General features: G+C 35.6%; 1 protein-coding gene across 3 annotated transcripts in view; it reads right to left on the reverse strand.

The window, feature by feature from the left end:
• Positions 1-1,743: 1,743 nt before the first annotated feature.
• Positions 1,744-19,891, reverse strand: part of LOC109855115 (sodium-coupled monocarboxylate transporter 1) — a 28,825-nt gene continuing 10,677 nt past the window's right edge. For 2 of the 3 annotated variants that reach the window (XM_020428973.1, XM_020428975.1), the window contains exons 2-6: positions 10,932-11,337; positions 10,192-10,366; positions 9,240-9,394; positions 8,563-8,703; positions 1,744-4,373 (exon numbers count right to left, since the gene is read on the reverse strand). In XM_020428973.1, coding sequence (XP_020284562.1) covers positions 3,212-4,373; positions 8,563-8,703; positions 9,240-9,394; positions 10,192-10,366; positions 10,932-11,287 — 1,989 coding nt within the window. In that variant the 5' untranslated portion in view covers positions 11,288-11,337 and the 3' untranslated portion in view covers positions 1,744-3,211. Of the gene's footprint in view, positions 4,374-8,562; positions 8,704-9,239; positions 9,395-10,191; positions 10,367-10,931; positions 11,843-19,891 lie in introns of all 3 variants that reach the window. The other variant, XM_020428974.1, reaches the window with a different exon arrangement.

Consider the following 19,891-nt stretch of genomic DNA (forward strand, 5'->3'; position numbering starts at 1 on the left):
TGGTATTGTTTCGATATGCGAATATTTAAATGTGAATACAGTTCGAATACAGTTTGAATAATTGATACTTGTTAAAAATTAAAATGACTCAAAAGGCCAATACGAGCAATGTACTAAGTCTTATTGTACTTGTTTTGTTTTGTAAATTGTTGTATAAAAATTCAAACGTTTTGATCCTAGCCGGGATCTTCTTCACCGAATTCTGTACAAAAGATTGAGAACAAAAATGATAATTCGAATATAATAGTTGAATGTTTTAACACGATGTCAAAATATAAAAAGTAAAAAATCTCTTATCAAAAATAAAAACAGTTAGGCTGTACATTTCTAGAATAAATGGTCAGATTTTAAAATAAACTAATGTCAAAACACAACGGACTTGGCATACGCTATGACAATAGTCACCGAACACCTGGCGAAATCCAACTTTTACAATCATACGACTTATATGTATACATATCCCGACACACCACAAGTGTAAATATCGAGACATATGAAAGTTAAAACAAGGAAAACGATTCAAAACAACATATAAATTTGAACTTTTATTTCAACTTGTATATTTCTAGAAATGAGAAGTACAGTTTTAATTTTTTGGTGTCTGACAATTATGTTTATGGGATTTTTTCGTAATTTAATAATTTAAATCATTTTTGAGATTGTTCTTTTTCTGATAAAAATTCTCTTATGTCCAAAATTTTTATCGTCATTCTATTTGAAATCGTGTCCTGTGTTTATTTTATGTTTCAGTGACGACGTATAAAATTGTTGACTTTCCTATTGATTTCAGTTTTGTGTTCTGATATTCTTGTTTCAAGTTTCTTCTTTGACCTACATATGTAGCATTGCAATCGGCGCAATCTATCCTGTATACTACGCTTTTGTTTTTTCATCTAATTTTAACGAGTTTTTCAAAATCTTAATGAATTTATTTAGTTTATGTTTGAGACTACGGTATGCTACAGAAACGTTGCTTGGTTTCGATAAAGTTTATAATATACTGTAAGATAAGTTGTTGATAAAAGAGACGACAATATATTTATAGAATAATTTACAAAATAAAATAAGTACAATAAGATCTAGTATATTGCTCGTAATGCCTTTTTTAAGTCATTTTATATTTGAATATATTTATTTGCAATAAAAATTAATAATATTTTTACTAAGTTTTTTTAGTTTCATGTGGCGTTTCTCTCTCTCGTCCAATAAACGTTATTAAAACGGAAGAATATGCAACACAGCAATAGGATGCAACATTACAATAAGCGGTGTCGCGCACTTTATACGAATATACAAACACAAGTGATATTTCAAAAAGCAATATGCGAAGTTAGTAAACATGTTTATGGAAAACTGTAGAATAAATATCGTATAGGAAGCGAAATCGAAACGAAGATTAAAATATCAACAAAGCGAACGAATCAAACACGAAAAATTTGCGCGTATATATTTAAGAGAAAACAGTTTTATTTTACAAAAGTAGTTATAAAATATATGTATCATGTTTGCTGAGAAAGAAAAGAGAGAATTTTAACAAGAGAAAAAACAGCTTATTTAAAATACTTGACACTTTTAATGAAAAAAAGGTTGTTGTGAGGATTACAAATAACCACAACATAGATTTACAAAATATTGAGTTTTGTATTGTTAAAAGAATAAATATATGTAGTTATAACAACAGTGTAGATAAAAGTAACGAGTACTAGTCAAATTAAAATTATTTTTATTACATACATGGTATATATATATATATATATATATATTTCAGGGAAAAAATATTCTGTTTAAAAAAAAGCCAAAAAAATATCTCATTCTTTCTCTGAAGTATAAAAATAAATTTATAACATCAATGCTTGACGCATCCGAGAACAATACACACGTAAAAGTGCATACACATATCAATATCTTGCTCCTTTCTTAAAAAGAGAACACTTAATTTATTACGTAAGGTTCTTAGAACCCGTTTACAATCTGAATACTGTTGTATTGATTGTTTGCAAAATCTAAATATACATTAAATAAGAAATCCTCACGACCACTGAGTTTCAGTGAACTTCGCTAGATACGAAGAAGTGTATAAATATCATATAACATCAATTAAAATTAAAAAAATTAATTATAGAGTTTAATATCAAATTGTTGAAATGCTTGCACATTTTGTTTTCGCAACTGCGCTATACTAAACTACACTACTCCTTCTTTACTCCTGTAGAACTCTTAAGAAATCGACAGGCGACTTTAATTTTCTTCGATAAAAGTTTTTATACCACATTAATAATTATGTACATGTATAAATATATGTACATAAATATAGAGAATCCTACCTTAACTTAAAAAATACATATGTATATATCTAATACATTAAAATATATCGTTAACATATTTTCTAAACTGTTCAAGGGGATAAAAATAAGGAGACTCCGAACTTCGAATCTTTTATCAAATAATAAAAAGAGGAGTGTGTAGTGAGAGAATAACGCGACATATGATCGCATGTTCCGGATGAAATATCGTATGACACAAGAACGAAAGCGAAGAAGGCGTTCGCTTCCGTCGATTGGGTCATCAGTCTCTCGTTATTTCGTAATTAAATTGTATTCGAGTGATCGGTAGCGCGTACACAAGTTTGCCGTTTAACTTTCGACTAAACGCAAACTCTGCCGGTTTCTAAGCAATTACATCGGATTTTTTCCGCCGTTTCTCTTCTCTGTTCGAGATGTAGAAAACTCGTTTGTTGCGGTGACGCAAGTACTTATTCGACACGTGCGTTTGACAATCTTCGCCTGCAAATCGCGTCTATCAAATTTACAAAATTCGCGCGGCTCCCAGCAGTTAATTCTAATTGGCACACATAAGTCAAAAGTTTGTTTTGCCTAGCTAGTTGCAACCTCCTGAATTGCTTTCATTTGAGCGATATTTTGAGCTGAATATGAGCGTGCGCGACTCGAGCACTGTAATCGAGGAAAACTTTGTTCACGCGTAATTACGTTCTCTACATGCACACTAGAGATCATTCGCACATACCACGTTTAGAATTACAACATTTGACACTAACACACAAAAACAATGTAACAACCGTTCGCTCGTCCAACTTGATCCATTTGTTCACCAATCTCGTAAAGTGTCTCAGGAGATTTTTCGTTCCGATGTTAATACTGCGAGTAATATAAAATATATACGAGGAACACGCACTTATGGGACTAGCGTCGAATCAGAGTCTAGTGTGTTTGCCTATCTCGTTAGTCACGTCGAGAGACGCGGTCTTCAGCGCGTTCAGCTTTTCCATATAACTGTTGTCCAAGTGCAACTTGCCCTTATCGTCCACGAATCCCTGATTCGTCCGGGAAATCGGTTTTTCAACATCGTCGGCGGCACACGTGACCGAAGAGAGAGTCTCGTTCGTGCCGTTCGTGGCGTCGTTTTTATTGCCGAGACGAGTGCTGCTCGAGTAGAGCCTTCGTTTCCCGGGAAAGAATCCCGCCACCTTTCGCGCCATGGGATGCAGCAGATGCTCCTCGTACTTGTCGTTCTCGGGATCGGCCGTAAGTAAGCTCACGATGATGCCGACGAGAATCGTCGTCAGGCTGCCAATGAAAGCGTAATACATGTAACTGACACTGTAAATGGCGTTCAGAGAATTCGACCACTTCTCCTTCGTCTCGTTGAACGACAGCGTGGCGGTCTCTTGTGACCTCGTCCACGTGACATTTTGCGCATAATCCTCGATGCTAATCGGTCTTGTGACCAGCGAGGAGAACGTTTCGTTGCTGCACTTTTCCGTCGACAATGGCAGCGTGTCGACCACGGTGCCGAGGCTGAGATGACCGAACGTGATCCATAACGTGGTTACGTGACTGAAGATCATGCCAGCCGCGGCGCCTTTCCAGTTGGCGCAAGGGATCAGCATAGCGAGAATAAACACGCCGAGAAGTGGTCCGGACGTCGCCGAAGTCATCAGCATGGATGATTCTATCACGCCGGACAGCATTGCCACCAGGAAGCTCAAGCCGATTATCACGAGACCGTAGATAACACCGATGATTCTGATTACGCGGAGCTGCTGCGTGTCTTTCAACTCTTTCAACGACGGGATGTGAATTAGAAAGTCCTCGAAAGTGACCGTTGCGAGGGAATTGAGATTCGAAACCGCCAAAGTCAAAGCGCTGTTGAAGAGAGTCGCCATTACCAGGCCAAGCATACCGGGTACGTGAAGAAATTTGTCTTCCACGTAGAACGGTACGATCTCGTCAATCTTGGAAATGTAACCCAGGCTCAAAGGATCGCAATCGGCGTAATTAGCGAAGATCACCATCCCGACGATCCAAGATAACGAGAACAGGATCGTGATTATGGGCATATTGGCCATCATTGTCCTGAAAAAAAAAGAGAGAATATTCGTTGGTCACAAAAATCAGAAATTTCTGCGAAAATAACTTAAAATGACTCGTAAAAAACCATTGAAGTAATTTATAAATAAGAAAGGAATTTTAAGAAAATTGGACACACAATAATATATATTTTTGCTGCGAAGTAGAGCAGCATAAATGGCAGTAAAGCATGTTAAACAGAGGGTCATTATGCAAATGCGTGATGCAATTTTTATAAAGTTAATGTTATACTTGCATCCAACATTGTATCATTTGCATACATAATTTTGTCGGATTTTTCACAAAAGTTTTTTTATCGCTTTTTTCCCGTAGAAATCCCCATTGGATTATACTATTGCGTCTGCTAAATGTGCGCTTTTGCAAATATACACAGTTCGAGTGAACTTATTTGTCTCGTTGTTAGAGGCACATTCTCTATCTAATCTTACCGCAAAACTTTCAAGTTCAAAACAATTATTGTTTTACTGTTGTACATTAACTCGACATTTTTTTCTGCAAACTGAATAACCATTGCTGGCGGTTTTCATAGTGTCTTGTTTCAAAAAGTAAGTTTTTTCATGTCAATAAATATAGTAAACAATGAAATATGTTCTTTTTTGTCACAAAAGAAGTTCCGAAAAAACGTTTTTGTTTATTTGAAAAATCACCATCAAAACGACGCGTGCGACGTGCAAAAAAACATCGCTGACGGCTTCTACGAGTGTAAATTTATAAGATAACGCGTTAAAAAAGTTTTTTTTGTTTTCATTACTGCTTGGTAGAAGTAAAATATCTTTTTTTGCTCGACAAACGTCAAGACATTAACGATATCTCGACATGTATAAACTGATGTCTTAAATGCAAGGGATAATAATATACGTGCATGTTGTGCGAAAAACATTTATCTTATTCTTACGCCACAAAATTCAACACAATAATGCGCGACAGGTACATCGGAAAACTCTAGTTACATAAGAAAAAAGAAGAAAACTAATGAACAGATGGTGAATGAACTGTCAGTGATGTACGACGTGAACAACGGACACACGTGTGCAAGTGACAAGTGCATTAGAATCATTCTTATCATCTCCCGTGAACTTCTTTGAAACAATAATTGTCTTTTAAATAGATTATGTAAAACCGCGTATAAAATCGTAAAATTTTAACTTGTATCAAAAGTAAATGAAATAAAAAGTAAACAATTAAGAATTCAAAAAAAGAAAAAATACCAAAGAAAGATAAAAAAAATTCAAGTTTTAAATACCGCACAGAACTAGAAAAAAAATTTAATGTATAAATTTAAATACGTTTGCTAATATTAAACTTTATGATCTTAATAGTTGCAGAAACATAAACAGCTCAATTAGCCTCTTCTATAAATTATCTTTCATGAACACCTGCAATTTGCACGATGCAAAAGTAATTTAATCAAACTTATCAATTTTTTATGTATTGCGGTAACTTTTAATCAAATTGATGGATGGAAGCGCGATCAAGAAGATCGAGCATGACAGTTTGCATACATAATATGTTCGCAACATTAATATACATTGGCTCAAGCGAAACTCAACTTCGCAAATGTTATATTTAGCTTTATATATTTTTAGCTTTATATTTTTAGCCAGTCGTTTATTACAATTTTTTAATATTTTCTGAGAATCTCGTATTTGAGATAATAAATGATGTGAATATTTTAAGCGGCTTAATGCTTATTTTATTTTGCTCCAAAAAACGTCACTTTCCTCCCTTTCATTGCGCAATGTTTACTCAGTCATTTTAATAAATGGTAACGCGAGTAAAGAGAGAGTCCTAGAAACGTATGTCGACGTCTCTCGAATTGATATCATGAACCTTATTGAACACAACGAGGATCTCTACACTAAAAGTTTTGGCGAGGCGCCATTCGAGCTCCCTACGGACCTCTTATTGATTATGTGGTAATAGTAACTGTGTGAGCACAATTTCCTAAATCGGCCCGATTCTATACTACTTCAAAACTTCTCTCGCCGCTGTCGCCGACGATGCGCCGACACAAGCGGGAGAAATCGTCGTCGAGTCTATTAATTTGTTATTACACACGAGACTCTACTAATTTACCGCTTTTGACACAATAATCACATTTAATTCAAGGCTAGTCGCAAATAAACGTGTGTACGTCATTAAAGTCATCGTATTCTCTTCTTTAGTAATCACGTAAATTTACCTTTTAAAGGAGCAATTTTGTGTTTTTTTTTTTAACTTTGTGAATAAACGCGTATTAAAAATTTCACGATGTAGGTTTGCAAGTTATAATTGAAAGATTTACGAACGCGATGGAAAGATAAGGAAACGGCGCGTTAAAGAAATTTCGTTGCAATTCCAACGATAAATTTCCACGGCTAAAGACACCTCATGCGCCTGTCTTTGGATCAACTTTATTTTTCTCTCACGAAAGTGTCCACTCCGGTTCCAACAGCCATACATTTTCGTGCAATAAAACTTTATGGGCCAACGTGATGCTCGTTTCACGATAATGTCCCAGCTTGTATACACAGAGATACGCAGCAAATTTGTATCCTATACATGAGGCTTTTATATACCTTTGATTACCACTGAACTAGAAAAACATGCGGTTTTTATATTGAATGGCAAATGCGTCGATGTTTTGTGCGAACTTTCGTAGCATAGTTACGCTCGGCTTTAAATGTACAACACAGAGTTTATTTTTGGTACATACTAAAAACGAAACATGTTGCAAACAGTAAGAGGTAAAGAATAGAAATAAAATTGAGTGACATAAAACTTTTTTTTTTACACACTAAATATCACGCAAAAATTCCTTAATTTAATTTTACGATAAAAAACGCGCGCTTGTAAGTTGAAAAAAGTGATATGATATTTTTGTGAGAAACACGTTTTTGTATATTTTAAAAATAAAAAGACTTGAAATTTCTTCAATTTTTGACATCGACGTCTTTTGATGCACATGATTGAGAAAACTTATCTGTTTATTAAATACGCGTGTAAGCCGCACAAATTATTTCTAGAAAATTGATGAATAATACGATTACTCTCTTTAATGGTTTGTGTGTGTTTTTTTTAGTTTTTTTTGTTGGCGTCGATTCTTCATCTTCAAATCTCCATTACGTTAAGAAGTGTTTGCACGACTTCACTCATGTGAGTCATACTCTTCACATGACTTACGCTGGTGAATCATTAGTCAACCTCAAGTGATTGAGGTAAAAAATGTCTCCGTGTCGCACAAATAGACACACGCGTATGTATCACATGTACTGTGACTGAAATACACGTTTAAACGATCGACATGTTCTCTTGGTGAGATAAACAACTAATATGTTTCTCCTACAAATCTTTACAACCTCTAGCTGATAAAATACTTTAAAATCTCTCTGTTTTTTTTTTTTTTAAGTACAACTTAAATAAAACCTTCAATATAGAATAAATTGTACAAAAAATATGAGACATCTCACGTGCACATCTTACATGTTATGACCGCATATGTTTGCCAAGTAGAAGATTGTTAAACCTTTATATTCTTTTGTTAAATTTTTATAGATGCACAAATGTCGTGTACGATATAAAACAGACATCGCACACTTGCGATCAATGTAATAACATTTCTCTTATCTGCTGTTATTTAATAAGATAAAAACATTTCAAGAGAAGAATATTTAATTATATGGTTTTCTCTTATTAATACGCAGTGATGATTAATGTGTAACTGTTAATCACTAAGAATTTGTTGATAATAACACTTTTGCGATAATATTTGTGGAATTACCAATTTGTGTACTTTACGATACATGTGTTTATAAAAATGTGTTTGTAAAATTTCGAGAAACTTCGTCAGGTTTTTTTACCGACAAACATTTGTATGTTATACGGATTTTTTGTTAATTTTAGTTTCAACCTAACACAAAGATTTTATAATTTAATTGTTTTCAAGATGCGAATGTTTTCAGGCATAAATGTTTTTGACTTTTATTTCTATTCTTTTGACTTTATATTATTACGTATCTATTACGTAGTTTCTATCTACTTGGAGGCTCATTTGATAATTTGCATAAATTACTATGAATTGTGCAACAAATTGTGCATAATATGTCGCGCGTAACTGTCATTTATCAGTTGCGGTAAAAGTGCGTTGAGAAATTTGTTCGGAGCTATAAGATGCTCGGGCAAGAAGTTTACTTACTTGACGACCTTCTTTTGGCTCGACATGCTGCAGTATCTCTGGACAAAATTCTGTTGACATCCGAAAATGGATAGACTCATGAAGAGCTGACCCAGCGTCGCCGATACCGTTGACACTCGAACAGTGGGATCTATATTAAAGCTAAAAAAAAAATAATAATAAAAATAATTATCGAATAAACGTAATAATTTATTATTTTATAGCAATTATTATTATTATTATTTTATTGCTATCTTGAAAAAGTTAGAAAGAGCTTAATTATTTAAATTGCTCTGTAATTTGGCAAAAGAATAGATATATCGTATAATCGTACGAAATTTCAAAGATGCGGAAAATGCGCGTGAAATAATTTTGCGCTGTTGCGGAATTTAATAATGTCGAATTGTGAAATGCGCAGCAAAGAATTTTAATATAAAAACGCATTGTAACGTTATTTCATTTATTGATAATCGGATAAAATTGTGTGTATTTCTATCTGGAAAAAATAATGCTCAAGTTTTGTGTTCCGAAAATGAGAAATGCGAAACTATTTATGCGAAGCTATGTAAACACAGCTTGCAACTTTGTGCACGCTATTCTAACAATAAGAGAATTTGTTTTACTGTAGGTAGAAATTTTTACTAAAATTACATACGCGTTCGCAATACGCATACATAATGAGTTATCAACAAACATACTCGAAGAAGTCCAATCGTCCGCGTTCATAAGTCACGTTAACGACGTTAGCCGGACCGTGAACGCTGATTGTTCCTTGTACGATGATCACCACGGACACACCGATCATTGCAATGCCTTGAATAACATCTGATAAGATAGCGGCTTTTAAGCCTCCCTAAGAGAAAAAAACAAGACATACATATTATGTGTTTTTGTGAATTGAAAAAATCTAAGAATTTAATTATTTTATTGCCGCTGTATGTGATGCTACATTCTTCATAAAAGTTCAGTTTGTTTCCGAAATTACTGTTATAGCGAATGCAGCATCAGCTTCCGTTTCACATTAACGTTTTATTTTTTTCAGCGAATATTAAAGGTCGTACGCGCTCTTTCCATTAGTTTTCAAAATAAAATTGTTTACGTTGCCATTTTGTCTGTTGTCAATGGCTTTCTATTATATGCGCGTTTGACTGTTCGAATTTCCTATGGGACACATATAAGTAATTTGCCGTCCAAATGTAATTTTCGCGAAAAGCTCTCACATGTACTCTGAAATATGTTACAGTGCTATAGCTTTCTCGCGTGACAAACACACGATATTTGTTCAAATCCAAAATATCAGATTTTCCGAAAATATTGTTGGCTGAGAAAACTCGCTGTAAATAATTTATTTATTTTTTTGCAGAGAAATTAATTGGGAATCCGTATAATTTCATTATTACGTATTTTGTGAATAAGAAGAAACATATCTTACGCGTTATCTGTCGCGTTTCTAGTAAATGTCGAATACAAAAAAGATATTTGTCTAACAAAAATTATTTTTGTTTAAGCACAACATTTAAATCGAAGTAAAATGTTTAAAGTCACATTTGTTCTTACATTATATCGTAACAGAGTCTTGTTTGAAAAATAATCGTCGATATTAGTAAACTGTGTGTATGTAAATACATATACAAGGACACATGTTCTTACCATGACCGTGAAAATTACGGAAATACCCGTTATTCCCACGATACTAGCCCAGTACGGCAGCTTTATCACTGTATTCAAGGCGACGCAAGGGGTAAATACTGTGACCGCCAAGTTTAGAAGACTTCGTATGATGTACGAGAAACTAGCCAAACATCTGACCAATTTTGATTTGAATCTGTGGAAAATTCCAGAATAATAATTAAGAGAAACTCTCGAGCAACAGATCCGACATTGCGAGGTATATTTCTATGTTAATCGAATATGATTGCTACATTCTTTTTTTAACGTCAGAAAAAAAATAATCGGAGATCAAAGTGCGCTCTGAAATATTAATCATCGTGTATTACGTCTTCGCGCGTCACACGTGACGAACAAGCACGTGGAAAACAGTCAGTTAAGAATTAATGTGTTATCTGTCCCATTGAAAGATGTTTAATTATTACGTAATTATATGAAATTTATCTATATTCTATTATTGTAATTATTGTCATTAATTGTGTGTGTTATCGTAACCACCACAGTGTGACACTATTATCACTCAATTTGTCACGTGTTAAAAATATTCCATTTACATGTTACACATTTTGCGTCTACATATTATATATATATATATATTTAGACATAACATCTACAGGAAATGAATGTTTTATATTTTTTTTTCACAAATATAAAGAAATGATATCACGTTCAGTAAAGGCCACACGTTTTTGTGCGTCAAGAAGCAAAGATAATGAAATTACCTCATATCCAGATATTGGTAGACCGACGTGATGCCGAGACTGTAGTAAACGGGAACGAAAATAAAGCAGACAATAGGATACGCCAGCAGCATTCCGTATAAGGTTTCCCACATGGCGCTGCCGCGATAATATAACTCCGACGGATAACCTAGGAAAGATCGGACGCCGAGAGTGCCGCGCGCGATCGACAGCATCATCGCGCCCATCGACACGGAACCGGTCGCGAACACATAGGTCGCCTTGGTCTCCTTTTTCTTCTTTTTGAAGCTTTCCCATAGCGGCAGCACGAAGGAGACCACGATGAATCCGATGAACACTAGATAATCCGCCACCATTGATAGGATTTGGGTCGTCATCCCGGACTCGCCGTCGTTTTTAAACGCCTGTCGTGTGCGAGATTCGTTTTCTGGGTGATAAGAATGCGAAGTTTTAAAAGATTTTGAATCGTATGTATCGAAGTGTCACTCGATACACCAGACGCTCGATTTACGAGAAAGAGTGGCTTTCTGAAGAGATGCTCGAGGTTTCAAGTGTTCGCGCGCGAGACACGGTTTTGTTTCTATATATATATCGTACAAGTGTCGCACGGAAGAATCGGTTTTACCTCTACGCACGGTTTATACTCGTCGAGTCTCTGAGTTTTGCACACCGGCTGTGTCGCGGTTGAGACCACGCTACCAAGAAAATGCGGTAAGCGCGCGTTGATAAGTTCCGGTAAGAAGATAATACCGCGAACTCGTCGGTAACCAACGTTTATATTGCGGTCGTGTGTGCGGTTTGCGCGCGTCTCGTTATGTAATTGCGCGAAAGACGCTAATGTGACTCAATGTGATCAATGCGACGCGATCGGAGCGACGACACGTATTGACTACCCAACGTGGTGAAGCGCTTGACGTTATTATGCTAACGACCTGGAAAGAGAGAAAGATAACTTCGGCTCGCAAGAGAAGAAGACAAACGAAAAAGAACGGTCTACGGTGGGTAGGAGCCAGGCCGAAAAGAGGGGAGAGGTCCGGAAGAACACGGGTGGCTTTTCTTATCTTCTGGCGCTATTGTTTATTGATGTAGTGCGCTCATTAAATTTATTATTCTTTCCAGAAAGGAGAAAAGACACTTGACTCTCTGAGTGAGATAATTGTCTATAAACGACCTATTGTCGAATACATTTACGCAACAAACTCGTAATAATCGTCTACGAATTTTAATGATGACAGCGCCTGTTATCAATTCTAGCGCCGTCTTGTATTAGTATTTCTAAAAGTAAAAAAAAAAATAAAAACAAAAGAAATGCTCTTGTGCATTCATGTTTGCATCTTCGCAACTAAGCCATTAAAACATTCTTCGTAGCTTAGTTCACTAAGAACATAATAATAAGCGCCGTGACGTTCTCTCGCGTATGAATAATAATAATAATCCGACGTATGTATGTAGAACAAACGTTCATTTTGTCAATGCATTATAAATTGTTTTCGTAAAGCTGTTGCGCAAATCTTCTTATCAGTACGAATTTATTTAATATTGAAGCGTCAAGATTTATTTCTCTCTTTCCCTTTTTCTTAAGCTTAAATAGTTGTTGTACAACAGAAAGTACGAGAAATATGTTAAAAAAAAAAAAAAAAAAAAAGCAATTCTTTCCCATTTCCTACGTACTATATTATGTATACGCATGAACTTTTAAGAATTTCTATTTAAGTATCTTATCACACTACGTGCTCACATGTCTAATATCTGTTGACTTATGCACTTTTTTTTATCGCGCGACTGTAAGTTCATCATTAAGGCAAAGTAGTCCGTTAAGTGCGATGTACATTGTAAACGAAGAATTTAGAGCGCTTGGTGGAAATAAATTTTTTTTTTTTTTGACAAAACTGTGTTACGTATTTTACAACCCATCCCACTTTACGGACAAATACAAAAGAAACTGGAATCATCAAGACGACATCATTATAATCCTTTTACCGTTTACATAGAAATAATGAACATTGAAGTAATTTATAAGCATCATAAGCATTGAAGTAATTAATATGATTAATATAGTAGCGATTTTCTTTCTCGAGAATGCCGACAGCTGTTCTCTGCGGTGATAAAACGGATACGCGTTGCGGTTACACAAATCTAGGATATTGAAAACCACAATTAAGCCTCATAAAAGCAGACGCAAGAAAGCAGTCTTTGACTCGCGAGCAAACAATGTTCCTTTCTCTCTCTCTCTCTCTCTCTTTTTCTCTGTCTTTCTCCTTTTCTTGTTTGCTTGCCACAAAGATTCGCAAAATTGAGACGGGAAAGCAGCGGAATTGTGCCCGGCACTCCTTCGTAGTAACTCTCCTCGGCGGCGCGCGGACCACTTTCCATTTTCCACCATTCAACTTCGTTCCTTATCCCGCGCAATGCCATGGTCCGCTCAACGCGGAACAATACTGGGCGCACAATGCACATTTACGCGATATGCGTTTGGTGTGCAAAATGACAACGAGGACTCTCGGCCGGATGGTGTACGCGTTAACGCGAGTGGCCAATGAGGTGCCAGCCTCGGTAGAGCTAACACAACCGAGAATCCATTGTATCGCACTTGGAAACAATGGGTTTGCGATCCTACCCTCTCTCTCCCACTTTCATTCACTCCTCATGTACTACTCGTCCCCCTTTCTCGTTCGCGGTTCCATTTTCTGTTTCGCTTTTAGCTCGTTTTCCTCTCCGAGAATGTGACAGTTCCTCCTACATTTGCTCGCGTTGCTTGGCAGCTTCCTCCCTGTAGCTTTTGCTGCGTCGACTTACCGGGACGACGTCTATTTTCGTTCCGCGTCCGATCATCTTTCTCGCACCCTCGTGACTTTCGGGCCTTTTATGGTTTGTCGTATTTTTCTTTCTTTCTTTTTCGTTCCTTCGTATTTCCGCGGATTTCTTGCGGAAATCGGGAATCACTTTTTCACGTTCGTTATCGTCGATGAAAACGACGAAGCCGCACTTTATTGCAGGCCAATAAAAAAACGATGGGAAACACGATCGGTCGTCATCTGAATGAAACATTACGAACACGCACGTGTGCACGAAAGAAGAACTGCAAGCTAGTCAAGTGCGAGAATCGTAGCTAAATGTTCTGTAAACGGCGCGTTCAACGAGATCGCGCGAACAACTTGAGCGAAGAGAGTCCCAGGGAGAGGATACGCCATTATTTCACGATTTTCTCAGGTCACGGGTCGCAGGATGCAAGGATTAATATTCCGAGTAATGGCATTATTCAAGGCGGTGTTTGACCTTTGTCTAATAATAGACGTGCACAACAGACACATTTAATCTTTCACGAATATTATTTTTACATTATTTTTTACTAATATCTATTTTTTTGTTATTATCTATTTGTTAATATCTATTTAATATCTATTTGTTATATGACGCTAATATTGTAACAATAATAACAGCGTTTATTTATGCGTATTTGTAAAAATTACGCGCATGCGACGTCATCGAGCATCGATGACGTCAGTTTTTTGATGACAGCGAATCATAGAGTTTTTTTCGGGGAACTTCTTTATCTTTGTTAATGATGAGTAATTACAATTAAGTGAAACAGTTTCTCTCGTGCAATTACATCACGAACTTACACAAGGAACTCGTTTGCTATCATTATAAATAAGCGAAGCAACTATATAATATTGTAAAATTCACGTTGCATATTTAATATTTCATTGATGCAAAAATAACATTAGAAAACTCGTAGTACGACAACGTGTATTGACGCCGGTCAGGCACGGTAAGTATTTTTTTTCTTATTTTATTTAATCGCGAATGCAAATACGTCGTATGATATATTGTCATCCGGGATGCGTATATATTTACCGATTTTTTTTCTCAACTATGAAGCGCGCGATTTCTCGTCATCTCGTCACACAGAAAGTACAATAAATCATCAACCGTTATAAATCAAATTGCATATAAAAACACGAAATGCCTTTTAGTTGTTTGCAACGCTTTGGTAAACTTAATCTCTCTCAATTTTTCCCCACAATTCTCGCATGTCTATCGCTATCGTGTCACATGAACAAATAAACTAGACGGTGTGTAAGCATTATCTCCATTGCGATAGAGCAAACGATGTCGTTAGAGGACATTTTTTTTTTTTTCAACAAAAAAGAATGTCTATTGCTGCATAGTAACATCTAAAACTTTGTCTTTCATCTAAGAAATTGTTTAAGAAAACAATTTTTAAGAAAACAATTAAGTTCTGTAATTCCAATTTTCTTATTTTTTTTTAAACAGATTGTTGTTTTACAATTCGGCCGAGAAAAAAAAACTTTTAAATTTCTTTATTTTTAAATTTGTTTCAATATAAAAGTAAAACTAACTTCTCTGTCATTGAAATGTAGATTTCTCATTGAAATGTGTGTGTTTTTGAGACAATTAGGAATCATATGTAACACTTTCAGAAATTGTTATACAGCCTTGACCGAGTTCACGTGAACAGCTATCACGAGACAACATGATATAAAATTCTGAAAATCTTCCATCGTTTCTTATCGCGCTACACACAAGTGTGTTCGGAGATCAAAGCGAGTCTTTAGCGCCGTTATAAACGCCGTTCCCCCATACTAGAGCGTTGAACAAAACCGGGTACACACACGTGACTGTAAGAAATCGCCGGCAATAAATCATAAACGTAATCTGTTTGACAGAAATTCTATGCGCGTCTATCGTGTAGAAAATAACTTTTTGAGAGAACCGAGTTTTATACCAATGTCAAATGTGATTTATATTTTCTTAACAGTCACGTGTCTATTGTTTTTGCAGCCGCAATCTCGCAGACGTCGCATTAATTCACTACGTTAATTCCCATGTTTCGGAGCAGAGCGGTGTTACCGCGTGTTATTGTCACACAAAATAGCATTCATTCAACCCGTCAGGTGTGTCTCTCTCGTCTCGAGTTGTCGCCAACACCACGACATAAATCAATGCGGACGTCCACGTGTACGTGTACACATATTGCGACTTCTGCGAAGAGCCAAAGTCGTGCAAAAAGCGCGAGAAACACACTTCAATGTGCTATCAAGCATACTTGGCAATACTAGGTTTGATTTTCATTCTATTGGTTTCATCGATTGATTTTTGTTTTTTAATATAAAACTTGCTTTATAATGAATGTTTCTTTAGAGATGTATTTGCGCCAATCTACGAAGCTGATTTTATTGTCGAAAAATCAATCCAAGTTTCACGAAAGGAATAAATATATATCGAAACATTAAGCATAAAATTTGCAATCAATCCTGAACTGAAATTGTTTCGTTTAACTAAAACAACTATAATTAATGAAAATATTAATTAATTTATGAAAATATTATTGGATTTTTTCATGTTTTTTTTTAATCGTTTTAACATTGATAAAGAGAGAACCAATAGATGTCACATATACATACAGACAATCTATATATAAACAAAATTGTAAAACATATATCAAACATCCATCATTTAAATGTAAAGTGAGTGGGAAAAAAGAGATGCAGAAAAAAGTTCACAGAAACAAGTAAATAAAGAGATACAGAAAGTAGCGAGCAAGCGTTCAAAATGTTGGTTGAGAGAGGAGGGGGGGCGATTTGTTGAGCTTCGAGCGCTTATAAAGCTTCTGCAAATTTATCCATTCTAATTACCGGGAAAATAAATACACCGAGTTAGATTGAATGGGGTGATAATTGCCAGGAGCCAATTGTACACCCGAATTACGAGGTCGTTCCGGTTCCGTGAGCCGAGTACTAAGAGTATGGACCTTTCGCAGCCGAATATCCAGTTACCATTGCAACTGAAACATTAGCTACTGCACGAAGCGTGCCAAGAATTTTTTCTCGCATTGCTGATATGGCGGGCGAAGGAGCGAATGTATCTGCAGTTGCTGCACGTTTTAACGCAATACCCGCTAAAGTCTGTTGCAACGAGCAATTTTTCGTACGTTACATTATCTTCGTTCTTCCGACCGAAGAAAATTCGTTCCGCGCTACTTCAGATTCTATTGATTTTATCGGGTTTATTATAGAGCCGGAGAAGCTACGCGAAACACACTCGCGCGCGCGCACACCATTAGCCTAATTCGCTCGCGTTGGCTTGCGCGGATTTAAATCACGCCGCGCTTCCGCACATATATATTCTCATTTCCGTTACCTTCAGATTTATCGCTATATTTACGCGCGTATTCTCCGATACCTCCCTGCAGCGCCGTTCTCAGCTGCCATTGCTGGAGAGAGTAACTGGAGTTTATTGCAGTTTAGGAAAGTAACTTTTATCGTATTCAAATACAATTCTCTCCTTCGCATCAGAATATGACGGATAACGTTATACGACATTGCATAAAATTGTCCGCTTTTAAAATCAATATTCGTGTGTGTGTAAAAAAAACTGAACGTTGTTCGAAAATTGATTTAAATTTTATTGCAAGATAGAGTACCTACATAAAAGCGACGAATTCGAAAACTTTTGTAGGATATATTATTTGTGACTGTTTTTCTTTTTTTTTTTTTTTAATTTGTGGGTAATTGTGGCGATTATCACTCGTTAGCGATGTAAATTATTATTATTATTATTGAAAATTTATCACAACGGTGGCATAATTTAGAACTTTTCTAACGGGAGTGATTTTGAGTTCAGAAAGTATCGCATTAATATTAATTTAGTAATTTTTCTTTTTCTTTTCAAAAAAAACCACGTTTTTAAAAAATCTTTACCCTTTGTGATTAATTATATAATAATAATATAGTAATCTACATATTGTATATCTTTTGCATTAGCCTTGATAATCTGTTAAACTTCACGGAAATGATATGTCGGTAAGATGATCGGTACGTGCACACAATATCACGTTCCCCATCATCGAGTTTCGAATGGAACAAAGTTCATTATTTAAATGTAGACAAATAGAAAAGCAGAATTTAACTGGAAATCACACGAGACATTGACTATGAGCAAACAACATGACATGTAGAAAATTTATAAACGGTAGTAAACAACCTTGAGGTTTTTTCCTTTCATGGAACAATGACATTATTAAGAACAATGATATTAATTTTTTCTCATATAATAATTTGTGTATTTTACTTTTTTTTATTATTATCAAAAAACATAATTTAATATGACCAGCCTACAGATCTCACGGCCTAAGTAGCGGCTGCGAACATATTCCGAGTTCGAATCCACACATAATAATTTTTTCTCCAAGAGAAGACGGTCCCTTTCACTCGAGTTGATCGATTGATTTGGCGAACTGGATCGGACCTCCGACTATTATTTCGAGTATATTGCTATTCCCGCCCATAACCTATCCAATGAAGAAAGAAGTGTGGGATCCCACTGCGTTTCAATAGTCCCAAGAACACTCATGAGTTATGGTGTGCGCTATGCGATTCAATACATAAAATCACGGCGCGGACGGTTTCCAATGATCCTTGAGGTCACGATGCTCGGCTTCGGGCAATCCGATGTGCAAATGTAAAATATGTATGTATACATATTTAACGTACATTCACACGTACATTCAGCGTATGATTATTGAAAAGGTTTATTTCTTGATTTAGTTTATAATAATAATTATTATTCTTCAGTCTTGAAAAAAAGCGTAATTTAAAGAACTGCATTAATAAGTACATGAAAACAAAAACTTACATAAAAAATGTTGCGATGTTCTAAGTAGAAAAATGAATTCGACAATTATCTAGTTTATAGAAAAGTTTTTTGATTGTTTCTAAAGTTTATAGAAAAGTTTTTTGATTGTTTCTATAACATTATTCTTGTGTAGACATAATACTCCCACGCGATATCCATTATTAGCAACACGTGATTATCTATTGCGCTTCTTTTACCGGAAAACATACACTCACGTATATAATTTGATGATAGATTTATGAAATGATAATCTACGGGAGGGAGGGAGAGAGAGAGAGAGAGAGAGAGAGAGAGAGAGAGAGAGAGAGAGAGAGAGAGAGAGAGAGAGAGAGAGAGAGAGAGAGAGAGAGAGAGAGAGAGAGAGACAGAGATTATTTCTATTATCGTCGCATCTCTCATCGATGTTATCGAACGTACATTCTATGTCTGAAAATATATTGTGCTAGTAAACTCTTAAATAAAAATTTGCTCTCTACACGATTATTATTTATAGTTAAAATTTAAATAGGTAAAAATTTTATCTCGCTAAATTTTATACAATTGCAACATTTGCGCACAATATTCTCGACACAATGTAGAATTGCGCTTCCACAAGTTATGTTTACAATGAAACCTATTAAACTTGTTTGCGGTTAAATTGTAGTCGACAAGTGTGACACGTAATTTTTATTTAATTGTTCTCGTACTTCCTTGCGGTTGAATCTACGGTAAATTGCAAATATGACTCGCGAGAGAAAAAAATGACATCCGGAAGCGCGATATATCTTGTGGAAAAGATTTTGCTCCGTTGAAAATTGCGAAAAATAATAATAGCGTAAAAGTTGAAAATTAGACTTGACTGATGAATGTCAAGCGCGTGCGCGTGACAATAATTGTTCATTAACAATTTAAAATAATTTTTCTTAGCTTATCACGTACTGCATGCAAATGTCTGCAAGAGAAGTTGCTTTTTTTTTCTACATAAAAAATTAAAATGCTACTCGAAACGTGACTTATTCGCACGCGATACGTAATAGCAGTATGACAGGTGTAGGTTTGCTCTCACGTTGCGATTCTCTCGATAATCACGTGATTGATAACGAGTCGCGTTGGCGTCTCTGGGATCATTTTGACGAGACACTTAATTCTCAAACAATTCGGAGATGTGTTTAACTGAAAAAAACATATTTCCGAAGTCTCTGATATGTAATCTTTTACTCCTCGATATGTACTTACAACAGATGATGCAATAACAATCTCTTTCTCTCTCTCTCTCTCTTTCTATTAATCAATTTATGTTCCATAAGAAATAATGTGAGAAAGTTATCGATTTGTAATAATCA

Source organism: Pseudomyrmex gracilis, unplaced genomic scaffold (genome assembly GCF_002006095.1).
Source record: "Pseudomyrmex gracilis isolate BER0280 unplaced genomic scaffold, ASM200609v1 scaffold_81, whole genome shotgun sequence".
In the NCBI taxonomy this organism is placed as follows: domain Eukaryota; kingdom Metazoa; phylum Arthropoda; class Insecta; order Hymenoptera; family Formicidae; genus Pseudomyrmex; species Pseudomyrmex gracilis.